This window comes from Meleagris gallopavo, chromosome 2, assembly GCF_905368555.1.
Source record: "Meleagris gallopavo chromosome 2, MGAL_WU_HG_1.1, whole genome shotgun sequence".
In the NCBI taxonomy this organism is placed as follows: domain Eukaryota; kingdom Metazoa; phylum Chordata; class Aves; order Galliformes; family Phasianidae; genus Meleagris; species Meleagris gallopavo.
In genome coordinates, this window is record NC_139405.1 from 90693299 (window position 1) to 90712493 (window position 19195).

Sequence of the window (19195 nt, forward strand, 5' to 3'; positions counted from 1 at the left end):
ATCTGCTGCCATCGGTTGCAGGGCAAGAACTCATAATTGTTCCCATCAGTGGGTGAGAAGGTTCAGCCTCTACTGCCGTACCACCTACATTCACATCTGACATCGTGGGCCAGGACAATAAAATAGGAGGCATTACTTTCAGCGCAGCCCTCATAGATGCTTGTTTTTGTGTCATGCTGCAAAAGCTAGCTGACTTGTGTGACTGGCTGGGGGAGGATGTAATTCTCTTAGTGCACTACATATGATGCAGATTATATATGTGTTTGAGGTAGGTAGTTTGGGCAGTCTCTTATAAAAAACATCCCCAGACTACCAGTATCTTGCAGTAGTATTACAAGCAACAAACAAGTTGTGTCCTGAAGGTGAGCATTAAATTCATCAAGACATTCACTTCTGCCTACGGACAATCTTTAAAAACAGGATTGGCCTATCATTCTAAACTCTAAGTATGAATCATGAAGTTAAGGTTTATATATAACGCACAAACCACTTATTTCTAACTTTCACTGCCTGTAACTATTTACGTCTTCTAAATGCCAATATATCCACAAGCATATGGGTTTATTACAGAACTCATGTATTATGGCATGGATACAAGTTTTTTAATGCCTCTGAAGTCTTCAGTAGTTCATGGAATCACAGAATCATAGAATGGCCTGGGTTGAAAAGGACCATCTAGTTTCAACCCAGCTGCTGTGAGCAAGGTTGCCCACCACTAGACCAGGCTGCCCAGAGCCACATCCAACATCTTCCAGTTCTTCCTTTGTCTTCCTGTGTTCTTCCTGATTGTTTGCAACATTAAGATACAGTTAGACACCCCATGAAAAATAAATCCACTCTGGAAAGCATCTTTAGAAGTGTTAATAGAAAAGAATTCTGCCCCAGAGTTTTAGTCCATGTGGTGCTAGGAAAGGCGGTAAATGCTGAAAATGTGTTAAGGAATAACAGAGATTATACTAATGTGATGTACAGGTAATGGCTGCATGTTAATTATTTAGGAAAAATCTGTGATTTTATATATTGTATTTCTATAAGTGTAAGAAAATATATACATATATATAAAAGCTGTAATCTTTAATTCATTTTATGCATACTTTTGCAAAAGCGTTACGTACCTGAATGACAAAAGTGTACCTTTGAATGAGACTGCCTTCCTGTGTGTTTCTGTAGTGCATAGGCTGTGTTCCTCTATTCTTAGTGTATGCCTTTACATTTCAACAAAGAAAACACTTGATGGAACCCAGAAGGAAAATGTGTGCACAAGCAGGAAAAGAACCGATAACTAAGTGCATTTTGCTGAGACGTTTTTACTCTGCTCATTACCTTTCCTTTCTGTGGTATACTTGCCCTTCATTCCTTTGTTTCTCATTCCATCTTCCATGATACAGTCAGCATTGTAAACTGAATCTTTAGTTTACATATTTGTAATTTGATTGGAGTAGGTTCAGCTAATCAGGTGGTAATAAATGAAGCAGAAGAGAAAATTAGGGCTCTTATCTTTGTGGCAATTTTTTCTTGCTTTTCTTTTTTGGTTTGGTGGAGCACAATTACAGTGATTTCAAACATTTTTTATAACCGTCCCCTCCTCTGATAAATCAGCATCACAGAATCAAGAGGTACTGTGGTCTTTTCTATCCTGAATGCATTTGTTTAACCTCCAATATCACTTCTCACCCCCACCCACTCAGTCCCTTTTCCACTCTCAAGTGGAGTGCACTCCCCTTTTCCTCTCCTTGCAGCTGTGTTGCAGCCTTCCTGTTGTCATAGTGACAGTAGGCAACTGATAAGAAGGAAGGAGAACTAGTGAACAGGCAGCCAATGCCACAACCTTCTTAGATCCAAGCAAAAAATCGGTGCTGTTGTAATTGCTGCCTCACTCAAGCAGACCCCCAACAGTTTGGAAATCCGATGCTGCTTGACTGCTTTCAGCTCCTGATTTCGTAATGAATACAATCAAGTCTTAAACTTTTGTACTTAGATCGTTGTGGTGCAGCTGGATAAAGTCAATAGAGTACTGAATTAAGTGGTAAGGCAAGTCAGTAAATTTCGTGCTTTGTCTCTGTATCTCTGGCTGTTTAAGTGCTTCACTGTTCTGTATCTCAGTTCATCATCTGCAAAAGCAGGAGATAAAATTGTTTTGCAGATATTGGAGAGGTTTCTGTCACTGTTAATATACATGGCATTTTCGTATTGACTGCCATATACTTGGTTCGTGCTCTGCTATAGCATGTGTATCTGTTTGTACTGAACAAAAACAGAACGTTGATATCATACATGTCAAAACTATCCATTGACAAGTTTGTGAATACCAAGCAGAAGATGTGACCCTGACTTATCCTCTCACTATTAATGCTTGTGTTGTTTTTTCTGTTTAAGCTGACCTGTAGCATTTTCAATTCTCACATTTTAAGAATAGTTGCAAAAGGAAAGCAGTTTGGATGCAGATTTTCTATTATTCTGTATTGCCCTGCTGTTTAAATACTCTAGACGCTGTAAAAACAGATTTACAATCAGTATGGCTGAGTGGATAAGGAAAATGAAGATAGCAAGAAAAACAATGCATGCATAGTTGTAACCATGTCTCTTCTAATATATAGCAGTTTTTTGTAAGTGTTTTGTGTAACGTACAGAACATGCTGCTGATCCAGTCCTTGTGGAAGTGTGCTGCCTCATGTTGGAAGCCAGAATCAAGCCTACCCAATGGTTTCATTTTATCACTGTTCTGTTATAGCAGCTGTTGTAATTTATGACAGTTTGTAGGCTTACAGTCTTGCATTGATAGAGCTTTCAGCAGAGTGTTTCCATTCAGCTTCCACTTGGGAAATTTCCTGATCTGATATCCTTTGCCTTTGGTTATTTCTCTCTACAAAAGATATGGGTTTCAGTCTTTTTAAAGTACCAAACAACCCCTTGTGCAGTTGTACTCCTGTCAAGGAATCTTTGAAAATTGCCCTTCATCCATCTCCCTTTCCCAGTACATTTGTTAAATAATTTTGTTTGCTAGTTTCATGCTATCTTCCTTCTATTTTAGCTCTGCAAATGAGAATAGGATCATAATTGGAATATGCTCTGTAACAGCCTTCTGTGGAAATGTAGTAGACTAATGGAAAGAAAGTCCCTTACTTCACTGTAGAATCTCAATTGCTCAGTACTATAGGATATGCGTTACGTGTGACATGTATCAGTCTCACTCACCCTCTTACTTCCTAGGGATCTGTGCTGAAAAAGTAGAAGTAATGTTGATACAGCAAAATACAGGAATATCAGTACACAAAATTTATTGCTGTAATCTAGCCAAAATGCATTACAAGCAATCTGAGTGCATACTTGAGATACTCAGTTGACTTGAGCGGTAAGAACTAGCTGACCAAAACTACTGCACTTTTTCTTATTGCTAGCAAAATTGTGTACTCATTTGTTGCATCTGCATACCATTAATTTCATTTCCAGGACATGGATACTCAGTGCAGTGTTCCACTTACACTTTGGTTCTGATTGCAGTATTGTACTGCCACAACCTCCACTAAGTCCTTTGTACTGAAGAAATTGGAATTGGCAAAATTTGTTGGTACCAATAATGATTTTATATCACATGATACTTTTCATCCTGCCCCACACACTCACTAGTGGGATTCCACAGGGCTCCATTTTAGGCTCAGTTTTCTTCAAAATTTTCATAAAATGGACTCAAATGCACAATAAAAAGAGGGAGTGAATATTGTAGTAGCTTGTGCATCTTGGTTGAACACCTCAGTTGAACTGCAGCATTTTTACCGAGAAGAACCTAATGTCCGTCCTTCCTCTTCTTCTGCAAGAGAAGAGAATGAATAGATTGATTCTATTTTCAAGTAGTTCTTTACTTGGTACATAGTTGAACACGGTGTAGGAGAGAAATATTAATTTGTGCTTCTTGCAGCTCCTTAAGAAATGGCAGTACTAGCTATAGGCTTATTTGTAAAAGCTAAAGTAATAAAACAGTGATACAGCTCTTCTGTTTTTATCTCAGGATCCGGGTTTAATCTTGTCCTTCATTTTGTCCAGTTTTTCTCCTTCTAAAAAAGTCGTGTTTTATTACCATCTCCTTCATAGCACTTGCTAATAGAAATCTCAAATTTATCTCCACTAATGAGTCACTCTCTGTTGTGCTTTTTATGTTTACTTTTGGCTCTTTTTTTTTACATCTTTTCTGTTATCCTATTCAGGTTTTCTCCTCTTCAGTGATTCTTCAGCTTTGCTAGCTCATGATTGTTTTAAAGCATACAGATGCAGTCCTAAAATGCTGCTTAGCCGAACTTTGGTACCGTAATCTTGAATACACCTTCGATAGGTTGAGTGTTTTAATGCTAAGAATTATTAAATTTTTATTTTCTTCTTTCCTGAAAGAACAGTATACCAAGGAAGAATGAAAGATGATCAAATACAACAGACAGTGTTTTCTTACCTTTGTCTGTGTGTATATATGTGTGTGTATCAGCTTTTCTAATTTCAGGCAGATTGCAGGATGTTTCACTGGCTGTATGGAATTTAGATGTATGTTTAAATCATCTCCAAAAATACTCTCTCATGGAAAAAATCTGAAACATAATCTTCTTTGATATGCATCCGGGAATTGTAATTATATGCAGCACCCACTAAATATGTGTGCGTGTGAAACTAAATATTACACTTCAAGAGTTTAGCTCAAAACCATATATATAGCTTTGAGAACTTCAAGAAAAGCTTTACAGATGCTGTAAGAATTGTTGCATGTATGTAGAGAAATATGTAAGTAAAGATGCAAAGGTTAAGTTAATTGACTCTATTTGTCACAATGCTTTTCCATTTCACTCTGTCTCAGATGTTTTTGTTTTGTTAAGAATGCATGCTTGGTTAAATATCTATGCATTGAAGTAACATACCTCTAGAGATTGTATTACAACTTCATTGCATATTATGTATCTGTGAGTTCCAGTTTATCTATAATTTTTTTATGCTTCCCTCTTTTATACCTTCACTTGTAATGACAGTAATTCCACATATTTCCTTATGGTTAAATCCTTATCTTCAAAGCCAAATAAATTGATGGGTCTGCATTATTTTGAGCTATTTGAAATTATTTTCTGGTGAATTTCTCCCAGGTTTTGTGTCACAGTACTTACTAGTACAGTGGAAACTCTCTTTGCTGCATATAAGGTAATGGCAGAAGAAGTGAACTTTGTGTAATGTCCTGCTTAGCATATCTCTTCTTCAGTGAGAGAGTGAGTAGTAAAAATTAGGGCTGCAGTCTCCCCTTATCTTCTCTCACACAGAAAAGTAGCAAGCTCCTTCTGTCTCCGTCAGGTGCCCCTCATTCCCAGTCCAGCCTTCACAGAGTTCATCAGTACACTGGCCCCAATCTCCAGAGAGCCCCAAAGCAACGGTGCAGTTTGCTGGTCATGTCACTGCAGTGAGATTTTTCCTGAACTCTTTAGTACTCCAGGATGAAATGAGTCCAGGATGAATGCGGGATCTGACTACCAAATTAATCTGCTGATTCTTTGAGGGCACAGAAACCTGTAGTGGGTTGTTTCTATTCTAACTTGACTGAAGATAGATTTTATGAAGAGTTAGGTATGTGATTTCAAATGTGATATTACAGTGGAACTTTAAGAAACTTGATTTAGCTACTGAGGTGTCCTGCTGATTTGTAATCCTAATGCAGATTTTTTTTTTTTAATAAGTTACTTTTTTTTTTTTTTTTTTTTTTTTTTAGTCCCTGTCCTGCTTTCTATTGCTATTCATCAGTTTATTATAAAATTACTTGGTTTCTCCTTAAGTTTCACAGAATTGTAGGGACTGGAAGGGATCTCCAGAGGTCATCGAGTCCATAAACATTATTAAGATCCCCTCTGAGTCTTCTGTTCTCAAGGCTGAACAGATCCATTTCGGTCAGCCTTTCCTCATTGGAGAGTTGCTCCAGGTCCTTTATCATCTATTGGCCCTCTGCTGGACTCCTTCCAGGAGATCCCTGTCATTTTTGTACTGGGGAGCCAAGAACTGGACACAGTACTCCAGGTGAGACTTGACCAGGGCAGAGTAGAGGGGGAGGATCACCTCCCTTGACCTGCTGGTTTCATTTTCCAATTTGCTGAGCTGTCCTTTGGAAAGAATTGAAAGTGAACTGAGTGAACTGAGCATAAAAAACATGAATCTTTATAGAACATAACTCGTTCACTTAAAAAAATAAGTATAAAAGTATACAGGCATTTAGACATTTCATGCCAAAAATAAAATAAATACAGAGAAAACCATTTTAGTTTTGTTTCCTGTAACATAGCCAACAGAGTAAGAGTAGCAGAGTGTTAAAGAGTTTTTTTTGGTACAGATAGGAACAGTAGCAACCATGTAAGATATAAAATTATTCCAGAGGCACACAGATCATTTTAAATTCATGATACCAAGTTAGTCAGCCAGTATTGTCTAATCAGCTGTAAAAGATGTGTGTTCTGAAGGTTTGAAGGAAAAGGCCAAATGAAGCTGTACTCTGATCCCAGGAAAACATTTGCATTTACAATGAGATTTTTTTTTCTGCCTGATTTGCACTTCTTAATTAATGTTCAGGAAGCTGTTACTACTTCAACAAACTAAGAAAGTGACCTCAAACCTGTTTTCCTCTCATCCAAATCCAGCACCTTCAGCTTAACAGACTTAGTGTGAGGTATGCGAAGATTGTAACTGCAGCCTATGAGCAGGCTCCTTTTTGTTCAAAACAAGTAAAATGAAGAAAGAATTTTTATACTGTTCCAAAACAAATTCTTTTTGAGGTGTGTCATGGGCCTCTGAATATAGAATACTCTGAAAGTAGTGCCTCCTATTTATTTCTGTGGAAACTACAACAGATACAAAAGAGCACAATAACATTATTTGATGCAGCAAATTCTCAGCAACAAAAACAAAAACTGTTTTTCAACGTAGTCACCATCACTAGCTCTGAATTTTCACTGGTGCTGAACAACAGCCTGCATGCTGCGTTCATAAAAACCTGCACCAGTGGAGGTCTCCCACTGTCAACGTTGCCTCTGCTGAAACCACCACCATCTTGCTGTGTTCACATCCACTGTTTAGTCTCCAGAAATACTCAACAAGTCATAGAATCATAGAATCACCAAGGTTGGAAAAGACCTAAAAGACCATCCAGTCCAACCGTTCACCTATTAGCAATAGCTCCCACTAAACCACGTCCCTCAACACAACATCCAGTCTTTCCTTGAACACCCCTCCACCACCTCCCTGGGCAGTCCATTCCAGTGCCTGACCACCCTTTCTGAAAAGTTGATGAATGTCAGTGAATGCTGCTTTTTCTCCATGGAGGAACTCAATTCCATACCTTTGCTTTCCCCACACTTCCATGGGTGCCACACTTCACATGCCATTGTGTCAGACTGCCCCTCTGCTGCCATCTGTCACGTGGCAACAAAATGTAACAGAATACTGGTGAGAAGGTTCAACCTTTGCTGCCATAACATCAATATTTGTCTCTGGTGTCGTAAGCCAACGTAATAAAATAGGAGACATTACTTTGGGAACAGCACTCGTACAGTTCCTTAGTGTCAGAAAGCTTTCTATGATGTAGCACTTGAGAAAAATCAATTATGACCTGGCTAACCTAAGTATTGGAGGAAATAATTTCTGCATCTTTAGCAAAAAATGTCTGCCATACTTTCCAGTTTCATCAGGGCCAAAGCATTGTTTGGTTACAGCTCAGTTTTCCTGTCTCAACTGGTTTAAAATTAAGCCAGGGAAATGTGTTTTCTTTTGAAACTTTGTCCTCCCTAAGTCCAAAAAGACTTGGATGCAAATTGCATAATGGAAAAATGTAAAAAGGAAGAATCATTAAGGCCTAGAACTGGATTTATTCCCCTCTCCTTCTATCACCGATTTCTTAACTGCTGCTGGGCATTCTGTTTAGGGAGAACCTCCTACTTGAAAGTTAGTGTACACTGAAGTTAAGTGCTTGTGTTGGAATGAATTCTCTTCAAAATGCTTTTATTCTTTCTGTGAGGCAATAGCTTTTTATGCCAATGAGAGAATTTGCCTTCCTCTCAATGGCATTAGTAGTAGCATACATCAGCCAGTTCCCTAAAGCATGTGAGATGGACAGTAATACTCACTTAAGTATATGCATGGGTATATTGAAGGGAAATAAAAATGATGCACGTCTGTGTCATATGTAGTCTGTGACTTAGCACTGTTAATACCTCAAGTTCAATGAAATGGAAAAAAAAATAATAATTTTCAGTTTGTAAAGGTACCAGGTAGTGTAAAAGCAAAAAGCAATAGCACCGTCACTAGTCTGGATTGAGGGTGCAATGTATGATGGAAGAAACTGTGTTCTGCAGGTAGATGACATTTCAAGATTTGTATGAAGTGTAATGTCATATTTAGACAAATGAACATCGTTGTTTCACATGTCATGTCATGTAACTGAAAAGCAGAAAGTCCCTCATTTTCAAACAAACATACTGTCCTTCAGTGAGATGCTGAGCAGTTCCTGTTTTTCACCAAACTAATTGGGAAGTAAAAAGAACATGACATGTTACTAAACTGAACAGATAGGTCACTGTGCTCACATTGCCATTTTACATGCTTCACTTTTAGGTAGCAGCATAAGGAATTCTAGAAGTGATAGACTGAGTGATCCATGTTATCCCAGTAACAATTTGCACAGCGGTCTAAAAGCATAGAGCAGAAGTACAGAGGAGTCAGTTCCTAGGAAACAACAGTATGTGTTGTCTTGTTGGGAAAATGTATCAAAATTATTTCAGTCCTTTCCCAGACGTTTATTTGTGTAGAGGATGGTATTGTTGCTTCTCTGTTGTTTTTGTTGCTGTTGTTTTTCTTTGCCATTTGTTAGGGATAATCACAGTTTAACATCTTGTTTAATTCTTTGAAACACTTCAGTTGTCCAGTAGAGAAGTCAGGACAGAGTCCTTAGTTGATGAGAAGACATTTGCTGAAAGAGATAAACTTTGTAGAGACTGAAGAGATATGTTTACATATTGTTTGGTTTTGTTCTGCCTTATTTTGAGCTTTCACTCCTAGAAAGTCACCTATCCTATTGTCTGTTCATGAGCAAGCTAACTTTCCTATAGAAAAGCTGTTTCAGTGTTTCAAGAGTGCTCAGTGTTGAAAAAAGATCTGCCTAGTATAACCTCACAGCTCTGGCCAGGTGCGAACCTCAGTGCAGCACAGCTTGCAACAAAGAACTGCACACATCACTGGAAAAAACTGTGGCACCAGATTCCCAACTATTACAGATTGGCAATTGAATGGTTTACATTACTTTCCAGAATCTTTCCTATGGTATTCCTCATTTTTTACAGCATGCTTGTTTGCATATTTATGTGTATAATTAGCTCAATATTGGATACTTGGTCATAAAGAAATTACTTACAGTATTCATTACTTATTGTTTTCAGTAGTTCTTTAAAAGAAAGTGCTTTACTGTGTGACTGATAAAAATAAGGTGAACCTGGACCCTGATTCATCCCTGTTTTTACAAAACTGCTTACACACACTGACGTTTAATTAGAATCATAGAATCACCAAGGTTGGAAAAGGCCTCCAGGATCATCTAGTCCAACTATCAATTAAATTTAATTAAAATCAGAGTTAAGATTCCAAGACAAATGGAGTAAGGAAATCATGCAAAAAAAAAGCACTTGGAAGATTTGCATTCTTCCAGACTTTCTAATGTATTCTGAATTATGATTCACTGAGAGAACCATGTGATAAATAGTAGCTGTGGCAACTCTGTCACATGTGATGTTGAATGTGATTGGTCATTGCATATGATATAAAAAATTAAGAAATGTTGTAAAATATTACAGTAATTGAATGGAGTACTTATCACATTGAAATATTTTATTACTTCGATTATAAAATTGATAAATTGAGATTGGATTTTATTGCTAAGTATCCTAATTTTGCTATTTCAGCGTCTGTGTACTGTTAGATTGCAGCTTAGGTCTGCACTTTGGTGTCGCTTATCACAAGGGAAAACTACCATTTTTCCATTAGGTTGCTTATCATTTAATATTCTGTGCTCTTGTAGTCTCAATACCTTCTTACACATTTCAGCTGGTGTATTTGGAAATAACATTTTAAAAACTGATAAGGATTTTAAGCTTGCATCTTTTCTCATCATTTCTGAGCAAAGGGAGAAGTTTGGATTGTATAAACATTCACTGAAATCTAGATCTGAAAAAAAAAAGATTTTGAAGTAAACTCTTTGAATATAAAGCAGTTGCATACAAAGATAGAAGAAAGAATAAGGTTTCTAAGTATACATATGTCACCAAATGTTTAAAATACTTCCTTTTTTTTTAATATAAATGTTACAAGTCTCCCCCTCCAATTCATGGTGATGCTGTCTGTTCAAATACAAAAACGTGATCTTATTAGCCAGACACTAAGAAGAGTTCTGTATTTAGAAGCAATTAGTCTTTGCAGCTGCTAAACTTTAAAAACTCCATAGGCAGTTTTAGGCTCCTTGAACATTTCTGATTTGGGAGCTTTCAGAAGAATTATGGGTTGTTATTGAATCTCCATTCTGCTTTCATGGCTGTGAAATCTGCTCAGCTCCCTGTTTTCCTCATTGAATCCATGCAGTCATTTTCAGTGGTTTTGGGGCTCACCATTGAACCCAGTTAGGAAATGCTCTGTGATGCCTCCATACAAAGGTTGTTTGCACATCACCCCAAGAAAGCAAAAATAAAGACAAGGAACTTGAAATTAAGAAATAACATTAATGAGAAAGATTTTTAAAAGGTCAAAATATTTCCTGTTGTTTAAATATTAAGTCACTGAACTGTACTGAATTTGTAATAGCAAAGTTGTTATTTACAAAAGGGGCTTCATAAAGCACATTTTGCATAAAGGGGAAGAAGGCCCAAAACATATCGTTGGTATTAATTTATTCATTGGAATAATTTCAAATGTCTCCTGGATGCCTTAGATCAATGTGTTTGTGTACTGACTGTACGTATCAGAGAGCAAAGCAAGCTCAGATTCTGTTTCATCATGTATCCAGCTGGGATTGTGAATACACATTGCTGCTGTGTACTGTAAGATCAGAGAAGCAGCAGATACAGAGCAGTAATGGGATCTTCAGTTTCTCCCTGTATAGATTATGTGACTGTCACAAATGAGAGTGTTGTGCAAAGCCTCGTTTTAGACACAGTCAATATCTAAGGCATTGGTTAATAGAACTGAAGGAGGAAGTTTGACCCTGGACCTCATCCTGAGTAAAGTTGTGTGCGGTGGTTCAGAAGAGGCACATTGCTGTTTTGCAGTTAGGCTCAACTACCTACCAAAACACCGACAAAATTAACAACAGTTTTGATCCACTTAAGAAAAGACACTACAGAAAAGTAAAGATTCTTACCAAGAAGAACAAAGAAGACAGCAGCTATGAGAAAAAAGCTACACCAGGTGGCGTGGGAGCTACTTAAGGACACCATATGTGAAATACAAGTCCAGCACCCACCTCCTGTCTTGAAAGCCTTGAGAAGAAGTGAAAGGAAGATAACACAACTAAACAACTGAATAAAGGAAGTTGATAGAAACTATTGCGTATCTGTTTAAAAAGCTGAACTCATACTCAAATGATGTTTCAGATATTTAAATGTCAAAACTCAGCAAGGCAGGCAAAGGGAGATTCTTTATTGAGATTTTTCAAAGTGCGTGTGATTTAGTGATCATGGAACAAAAATAGTGGTAAAATAAGATCACCAGTATCAGACTTGATTCACTTAAAAAATCTAAAAGAATTCAAGAAAACGAAAGACCAAATAGCTGGCACTAATGCATAACCACTTACTCAAAATTCCCTTGTTATCAAAGACTTTGAGGATGGATACTGTGATGCCAGTTTTTAAAAACAGTTCTTAAACCATCCAGGGAACTGCAAGCTTGTTATTGTGGTGTTGGCCTTAGGCAGCTTAGCACAAATTATAATGCAAAATAAGATTCATGGTGCCTGAAGAGCTGTGAATTATGTGGGAAAGATAACATGAATTTTGCAAAAAGGGAATTGCAAACATCCTGGATTTCTTTGAAGAGTCAGGAAATATGTGGTTACGGGTGGTACAGCTGATATGCTTTCCTTAAATTTCCAAAGGTTTTTGAGACGTAGCGTAAAAAGGAAAAGTCCCAGAATTGGTAACTGGACCAATAGCAGCACACATCAATGTAGAGGGAGGTCAAAACTTATGTTCAATAATAGCTGATCAGGTAAAAAAGAGTGACTTGGGAGGTCAGGTTTCTTGTTGATACACAGATATTAACTGTGGTAATGACAAGAGTTGGTTACAGTGTCATTACAAATAGATTGGCTTGTCAAAAATAGCAGGTGAAACCCAGGTAGTTGTCAAGTGATACAGTTGGGGAAAAACAGTCGAGTTCACCTGTCACTGAGTTGGCTGTACCAAGCAGGAGTCAGATTTTGCAGTGTGAAAAATAACTGTGAAAATGTCAGTACTTGTTTGCAGTCAAAAAATAAAAATAAAAAAATAAAAAAAATTGTGGGAATTATTAGTATAAAAAGCAGGAGTTTGCTAGAGTTTATGAATAAGTTGCCTGTGTATAGAGCCAGGTAAATATTCATGGTAGAAACGCACTGTGTGGTATATGCCTTTACTTATTGTTGTCATCATTGTTAACTGAATTTGCCTGAAATCAGGAAGGTAGCACCCAGTTGTGATAAGCAGCATATAGAATGGCCTGGGTTGAAAAGGACCATAATCATCTAGTTTCAATCCCCTTGCTATGTGTAGGGTTGCAAGAGATGTGCAGCATTTACCAATTCAACAGCAGCAAAAATGCTGAAGATCATCACTAAGAGCATGAGAAGTGGGTTTTTTTCTGATTCAAATTATCAGATGAAATTACTGCACTCCCCAAAAAAGAGACTGAAAATATTTATGTGCAGTCTTGTGCTCCTGAGATCTTTTCAGTATTGCTCTTTGTATAATGAACGTTGTATTTTGTTGCATTTGTTAACCAAAGTTTTTCGATCATAGTCAAATTATAGCCTGCTGATATTTTAATTTGCATGAAAAATAACTTTTTTTTTTCTCTTTCAAGATTCTAAACCAAAATGAAATTATTCTGCATTGACTGCTTGATACATGGAAAATGCATCTGGTATATCAGAGAGAAAAAAAAAAAAAGTTTAAATTAGATGAAATACCAGGAGAGAGAGAGACTCATGTCCTGTTTCATCTCAGCAAAAGAACAGAACTACTATGAACAAGGTCTGGAAAGCATACTGTGGGAGTTGGTCCTTGAGCAGGAGAGCCAGCTACTGTACTTGAGTTATGATGAGTGCATTATAGAGGAGCTCAGAGGATGTTCTTTGACTGTCTTTTCCTCAGGCTGCTTTATCTTCTTTTTCTTTGGGCTGTGCTGTTCTAAAGGAAAGTTCCAATACTTAGGAATCCTTAAAAATCCTTACCATCATCAGTTTGTTTTCGGGTACATAGAGTTTGGCATGCTGTGAAACTTTCCATACCTTTCTTAGACTTGCAGACACTTGAATAAATAGTCTCCCTGCTTTCATTGTTTTACGTGATGCTTTCCCTGGATGTTTTCCTCTGTTGTTGTGTGAAGGCACTTGAAAAATACAGCTGGACTTGAAGCTCTTTTCAATCATGTAGTTGCGAGCAATGTGTTCATAGTCATGGTTAGTGGGAGTGGGAGACAGAGGCAGCAGAGGTAGTTTACTCTTACTTTATGGAATTTAATCTCTTTGTGTCTCCAGCTGCTGATAAATTACATAAAATAACTCCCTAGTATAATAGAGATTAATAAATAAAGTCAGCAAATTCAAAGTTGTAATGTAAACTGTTATTTATGTTATATGCTTTTTTTTTTTTTCCCCGAAGATACAAGCTGGATGTGAACTTTTCATTGTCAAAATGCAGTAAGTAGTTTTTATAAACTATCTGCAAGTCTTCATTGATGGAGCTGTGCCCATGTTATGTTAAGGAGACATGAGATTTCCATGGAGAAGATTTTTTTATGTTTTAGGCCACATAAAATTAGTTGTTAATAAATTATTTATCTTTTGCCTTTTTTTCAGGCTATTCATTACCACTTTTACATCACTCTGTCAGTCAGACTAGTGTGACTGTGCATCTGCACGGTAAACTACATCAAGAGAGGCTAAAAATAATCCAGTCAGGGGAAAAAAAATTAAATTCCTAACAGATCCTGAAGAGTGTTCCTATTAAGGCTTATTTAAGGCTAAAAGAAATTACCATAGCTGAAAAATGCTCAGGAACATTCTATCTGGAAGCTACTTTGCTCAGTCAGACAGAGGACAGCAAGTCCAGGCTAAACAGATTGAAGGCAATTGCTTCTGGATAATTAGATTATGTGATAAACTAAGTTGCATGTGGAGCAAAGAGGGGTAACAGGAGGGAGAGAGGTGACAGGTGGTAGGTACAGAGAGAGAAGAATCTTGTAGGTTTGGGACAAGGTTGTGAGTATAGTTTGTATGGTCAAAAGCTGGTGTTTCTTTCTGTGTTAGTTAAGTATCTATATTCATTTAGAGGTGTTCAGGGCCTGGTTGGATGGGGCCCTGGCTCCTGGTCTAGTATTAAATGTGGAGATTGGCAGCCCTGTGGTGGGGGAGTTGGAGATTCATGATCCTTGAGGTTCCTTCTAACCCAAGCCTTCTATCATTCTATGATTCTATGATCTAACTTGTCATTAAGTCTGCTTATGTAGTTAGTATACATGACACATTTTTCTTACAGTGACACTGTGACATAATAAGCCTCTTCAGTCCATGTGAAAAATTATTGCAGCCAGGTTGATATCTACTGAAATTTTTGAAATTCCTGCTGGTTTGAAATGCTGAGAATCAATCAAAAGTTTGTGTGCACAGGACAGTGGATTTTGTTAATTAATAAAAAATCAGAGCCAGACTCCGGGGCTCTCGTAAAGAAGAATCTTTTTCCGTATTGCCAATTTTTGTAAAAGAGACTAATTCTTCTCAATTGTTGGAAATATCTAATACAAATTCACTGTCTGCATTTCCTCTGTAGTTAAGAGAGGGAGGGAGATAGAGATGGTGAAGACCATCGGGGTGCTTTTCCATTGCAGGTGGTTTAGGATGAGGCAAATTGCTTTAAGAAAATTCTGGCCTCTGATTTATTAGAGGGAGCATAGATCTAAGTATGCACTAAGTACATACTTTTTAGACAGCTCAAGTTATGCAAGGTGTCTTCCACTGAACATTTTATTTAATATCACTCTGTGGGATGTGACTTAAACATTATGGTTTATATTTCTTCTACAACTCCTATTTATGTATTAGCATAACTGTTGTAATCAAGTAGCCTTGCTGCCTGAATAAACAACCACTTCTTGAATCCCTTTAATCTCTTGGCTTCTGTGCTTACTGCACGCTTGTCAATTTAATAAGTTAACTGTATTGTTCAGAAAACAGGTGTTTACTTTTTCTATTTGCTTGTGAAACTGCTCAGATTAATTAGATGTCACCATGTTCTTGCATGAGGAGGCAGAAATAGAGCCCATTTTATTAATCTTTGTTTCAGTCAAGTAATACATATCTTTTTGGCATGTCTCTGATAGCTTCTATGAGAGTCATGTTCTTTTCTGACAACACCTTGTGCTGGAACTGTGCTAAGAAATAAAATCTATCAAGCTTGAGGAGTATAGCAGATTTATGTAATAGCTTCGTAATGTTGTTGTTATTTTCCATCCTGTTTCTTTGGTACGCATACAAGGTGTTTGCTGATTTGATCACTGATACCCACTGAACATATGTTTTCGTTGAGCTTCCCGTAGATCTGGTTTTTGTTTTGCTTTTCCCATATTGAGAACAGTTCACTGTGACCATTGCAGTGAGTTGTCCAAATTAATCAATTTGTGTACATTGCTTTGCATTTCTCAGCATCTAATTTCATTTCTTGCTGGTGTCAAACCATGACTAGTTCCGTACATCAGGCAGGGGTTGTCAAGGGGGGAAAACTGGAATAATCAGAGCAAAATTTCAGTCTTACTGGTAAGTTGTTATAATATGTGAGAAAAAATGATAAAAAGGTGAAGGGAACTTGGTAATGTCTTGAGTTTTATTTGTTTCTTGTGTTGGAGGAAGCTCAGTCCAGTTCTAATTTCCTTTTAATCAGGTAATCTTAATAACACTGGTATATAGGAATGCTACAATAAATCTGCATTTTGACACTTTCACCTGCTCTCTTCAGACCTTGTGCTGTTCTGATCTGTCACAGATAAGGAAACTTCTGGATTTGGAACAAAATTATCTTAAGCCCTGTTTTCCCTTGTGCACCATTTTTCTTTCAGGTGGCTTAAAATCAATTGAGAGCGCTTAACTACACAACATGCCATAGTTTTGCTGTGATTTAGGGATTCTTGGATGCATAAAAACGTGTTGTACCACTTTGATGAGAGCCCAAATTAGAGTAGCTGTATTAGCAAACAGTGTGTTCAGGTTAACAGGGGGCTGAGAAATTTTAAGGAACTGTGTTTATAGTGGAATTCACCTATTATAACACAAGTACTCCCATGAAATTCCAAATTAAGATCTTGAGATGAAACACTGATGTTTTGTTTATATTATCTTTCACCATTCATATCTGCCTTCAGTTCTGCTATTTTATTCCTACGGGACCACATAGACATTCTTTTTCCCATATCCCATATGCCCAAATCATGTATAAAGATATTTTGCTCAAATACCATGCATGCAAAACATTCCACGCTGTGGATATGAGGTGATGTTTGGTATGTCTTTAACATGCTGTGCCGTTCAATTACAATACAGCAAATTTATTTTTATGCAGCCTTCTTCATAGAAAGTATAGAAAATTGCTTTGTGGTGAGTCATCAGTCAGCTAAAGAACTAAAAGTCTTGTAGTGATATTTAAAGAGAGAAAGTGGCTCAGAGCTGACAGAGTTCAAGACAGAAAAAGAAACAGAAATGAAAGAGAAGGCCTCTATCTATGGAGAAAATAGAGGCAAAGACTGGAGGGGGAGGAGTGATGAGAAAGCCAAATGCTCTGGGGATGTCAGAGGCAGCTCAGGATACCACGCAGATCAGTTGGAAACATAATTTGGGCTCCAGATGTCTCTGCTGGATCACTCTGGCATTAGACAAGCAAAGATTCTAGAGAGAATTGCATAAAATCAGGTAATTGGGCTTGGTGTGATGAGAGGAATTTAGAAATGTGCAGGTAGAGGTTAAGGGAAGGATAAATGGCTTAACTTATAATGGCAGAGCATTAGAGGAACACTGGTATTCAGGGCTCCGTGATTAAATGTGTGAGCATTTTGTTAGACTATGGAAGAGGGAATTTTAGTTAATTACATAGGAAATTATTATAGACTTGAATACAGATTTCAGCAGCAGTGCAGTCAAAAGGAGGATGGATTCTGGCAGGCTTCCTTTGCTAGTGCCAGGAAGGCTTGCATTCAGAAGTGAACTTGTGTGGGAGCAAGTCAGTTCAGGGTCAGAAATGAGGTCAGGGTCAGAAATTCAGAGGTCTAGTTTTGTGTACAGTGATAAGATATGAATAAAGAAACATGAAAGCCGTCTTGGAGAGCAGGAGGGACTTCTTTCCCTTGATGTTTGAACCTTTTGAAGAATTAGCTTATAAGGAAATTACAGTGTAGCAAGGGAATGGCAGAACCAAGGCAGGCTGTTAAAGGAACACAGAGTACTTGCCAAGGTCACTGATGCCCTGCATGCTTTCTCTAGAAAGATGATATCCAAAGGCGAGCTAGCAGTATGATACCCCAAAGAACAATGATGTTTAAGGAGAAGAAAGTAGAAGAATCAGAAACAGATGTCTGATGTTTTTAAAGCACCGTACTGTCATGGAGGGATGCATCAGTCCTTCGTTGTGAATTACTTTGCTTTCTTGCATTCTTGGTCAAGTCTAGTAGCTGGTAGTGTGGACCTCTGAGGAGAGCTCCTTATCCCATTCTCCCCAGCCTGCACACATTGGTTTTGGCCCTGATGCTTCTTTTGGCTTTACTGTCTGTGCAGAACCATATTATGTGTAATATATTCTAAAATACGTAGCACAAAGGAGAATACAGTCTTCATTGAAAGTAAAAGGGAGAAGAGCTTTTTTTAATGCATTCACAGAAGTTGGCTTTGACATTGTAGAACTCAAAGGCATTCTAATCGTAAAAGTAAAGTTAGAGACACTCAGATGTCCCAAAATTTGAAAGGAGTAGTGTATCATTTTATGCAGTTCCAAAGTGCTTATTACAAATTTTATTTACAAGTATCATTTCGTATTTGAATCTGCAGAGGAGGAACATGGAGTACAAACCAAGAGAAAACGCATTCGAAGAAAGAAACTAAAGAACAGTTTACAAGATTCTAATGTTTTACATGGAGAACAAGTAGAATCTGGAATGCAGGAGACTCTTGTTCAAGATAATTTACAGCTGCAGCAGATAGACAGCTCCAAAATCAGCAAAAACAAAAGGAGAAAAATGAAAAAGAAGCGACAGAAAGAAAAAATGAGAGCAGCTGGCTTGCTAACTAAAACTACCGGTGTGGATTTTACATATCAGCCTGACAAAAGCAACAGAGAAGGAGCAGCAGCCTTAAAAGACACAGATGAAAAGGCAGATAGCATTCTGGATTTCTTGCAGGCAACACAGCAAATTTATTTTGCTGACAGTATGTATTACTTTCTCCTTTTTCTTCTGTGAATATTGCCATGTGAGGAAAATAGATGTGCACTTCTTATTACCGTAGAATGGGCCAAGTCTACTAGAGGAGTGTATCTTTTGAGCTCATAAGTCATGCAGATAATTAGCATTTGTCCCACTTTGTGGTGTGTACAAGAAAACATCCGTATCAACATGAAAAACCGTAGTCCTAATTGCTTTGTTTCTCTGTATTTGAAAATGCACATAATATTTCTTTCTCATTTTTAAAATATTCCAGCATGTTCGGAGTAAGTGTAGTGGTTAACATGGACCAAATTCTTCTTTTCTCTGAAAGCAAACATCCAGCAGTTGCTTTTGGAAACACTCAGATGAAGGCAATAATTGCTGTTCTAAACTGCTTTCATGCTCACTGTCTCCAATCCAACCTACTTTTCAAAAAGCTCTCCTTCCCAGGAGGAGGTTTGTTTCTAATTTATAATGAAATCTAGACAGATTG

The 19195-nt window shown here is 37.5% G+C and overlaps 1 protein-coding gene across 10 annotated transcripts in view; it reads left to right on the top strand.

The window, feature by feature from the left end:
• The window catches only part of ERICH1 (glutamate rich 1), a 90512-nt gene that overhangs the window by 39956 nt on the left and 31361 nt on the right, over positions 1-19195 (top strand). For all 10 annotated transcript variants that reach the window (XR_014881578.1, XR_014881575.1, XR_014881572.1 and 7 more), the window contains exon 4: positions 18329-18706. Coding sequence is in view for 2 of the 10 variants with exons in the window: in XM_085217941.1 (XP_085074067.1) it covers positions 18329-18706 (378 nt within the window). In the remaining 8 variants the exon portion in view is untranslated. The remainder of the gene's footprint in view (positions 1-18328; positions 18707-19195) is intronic.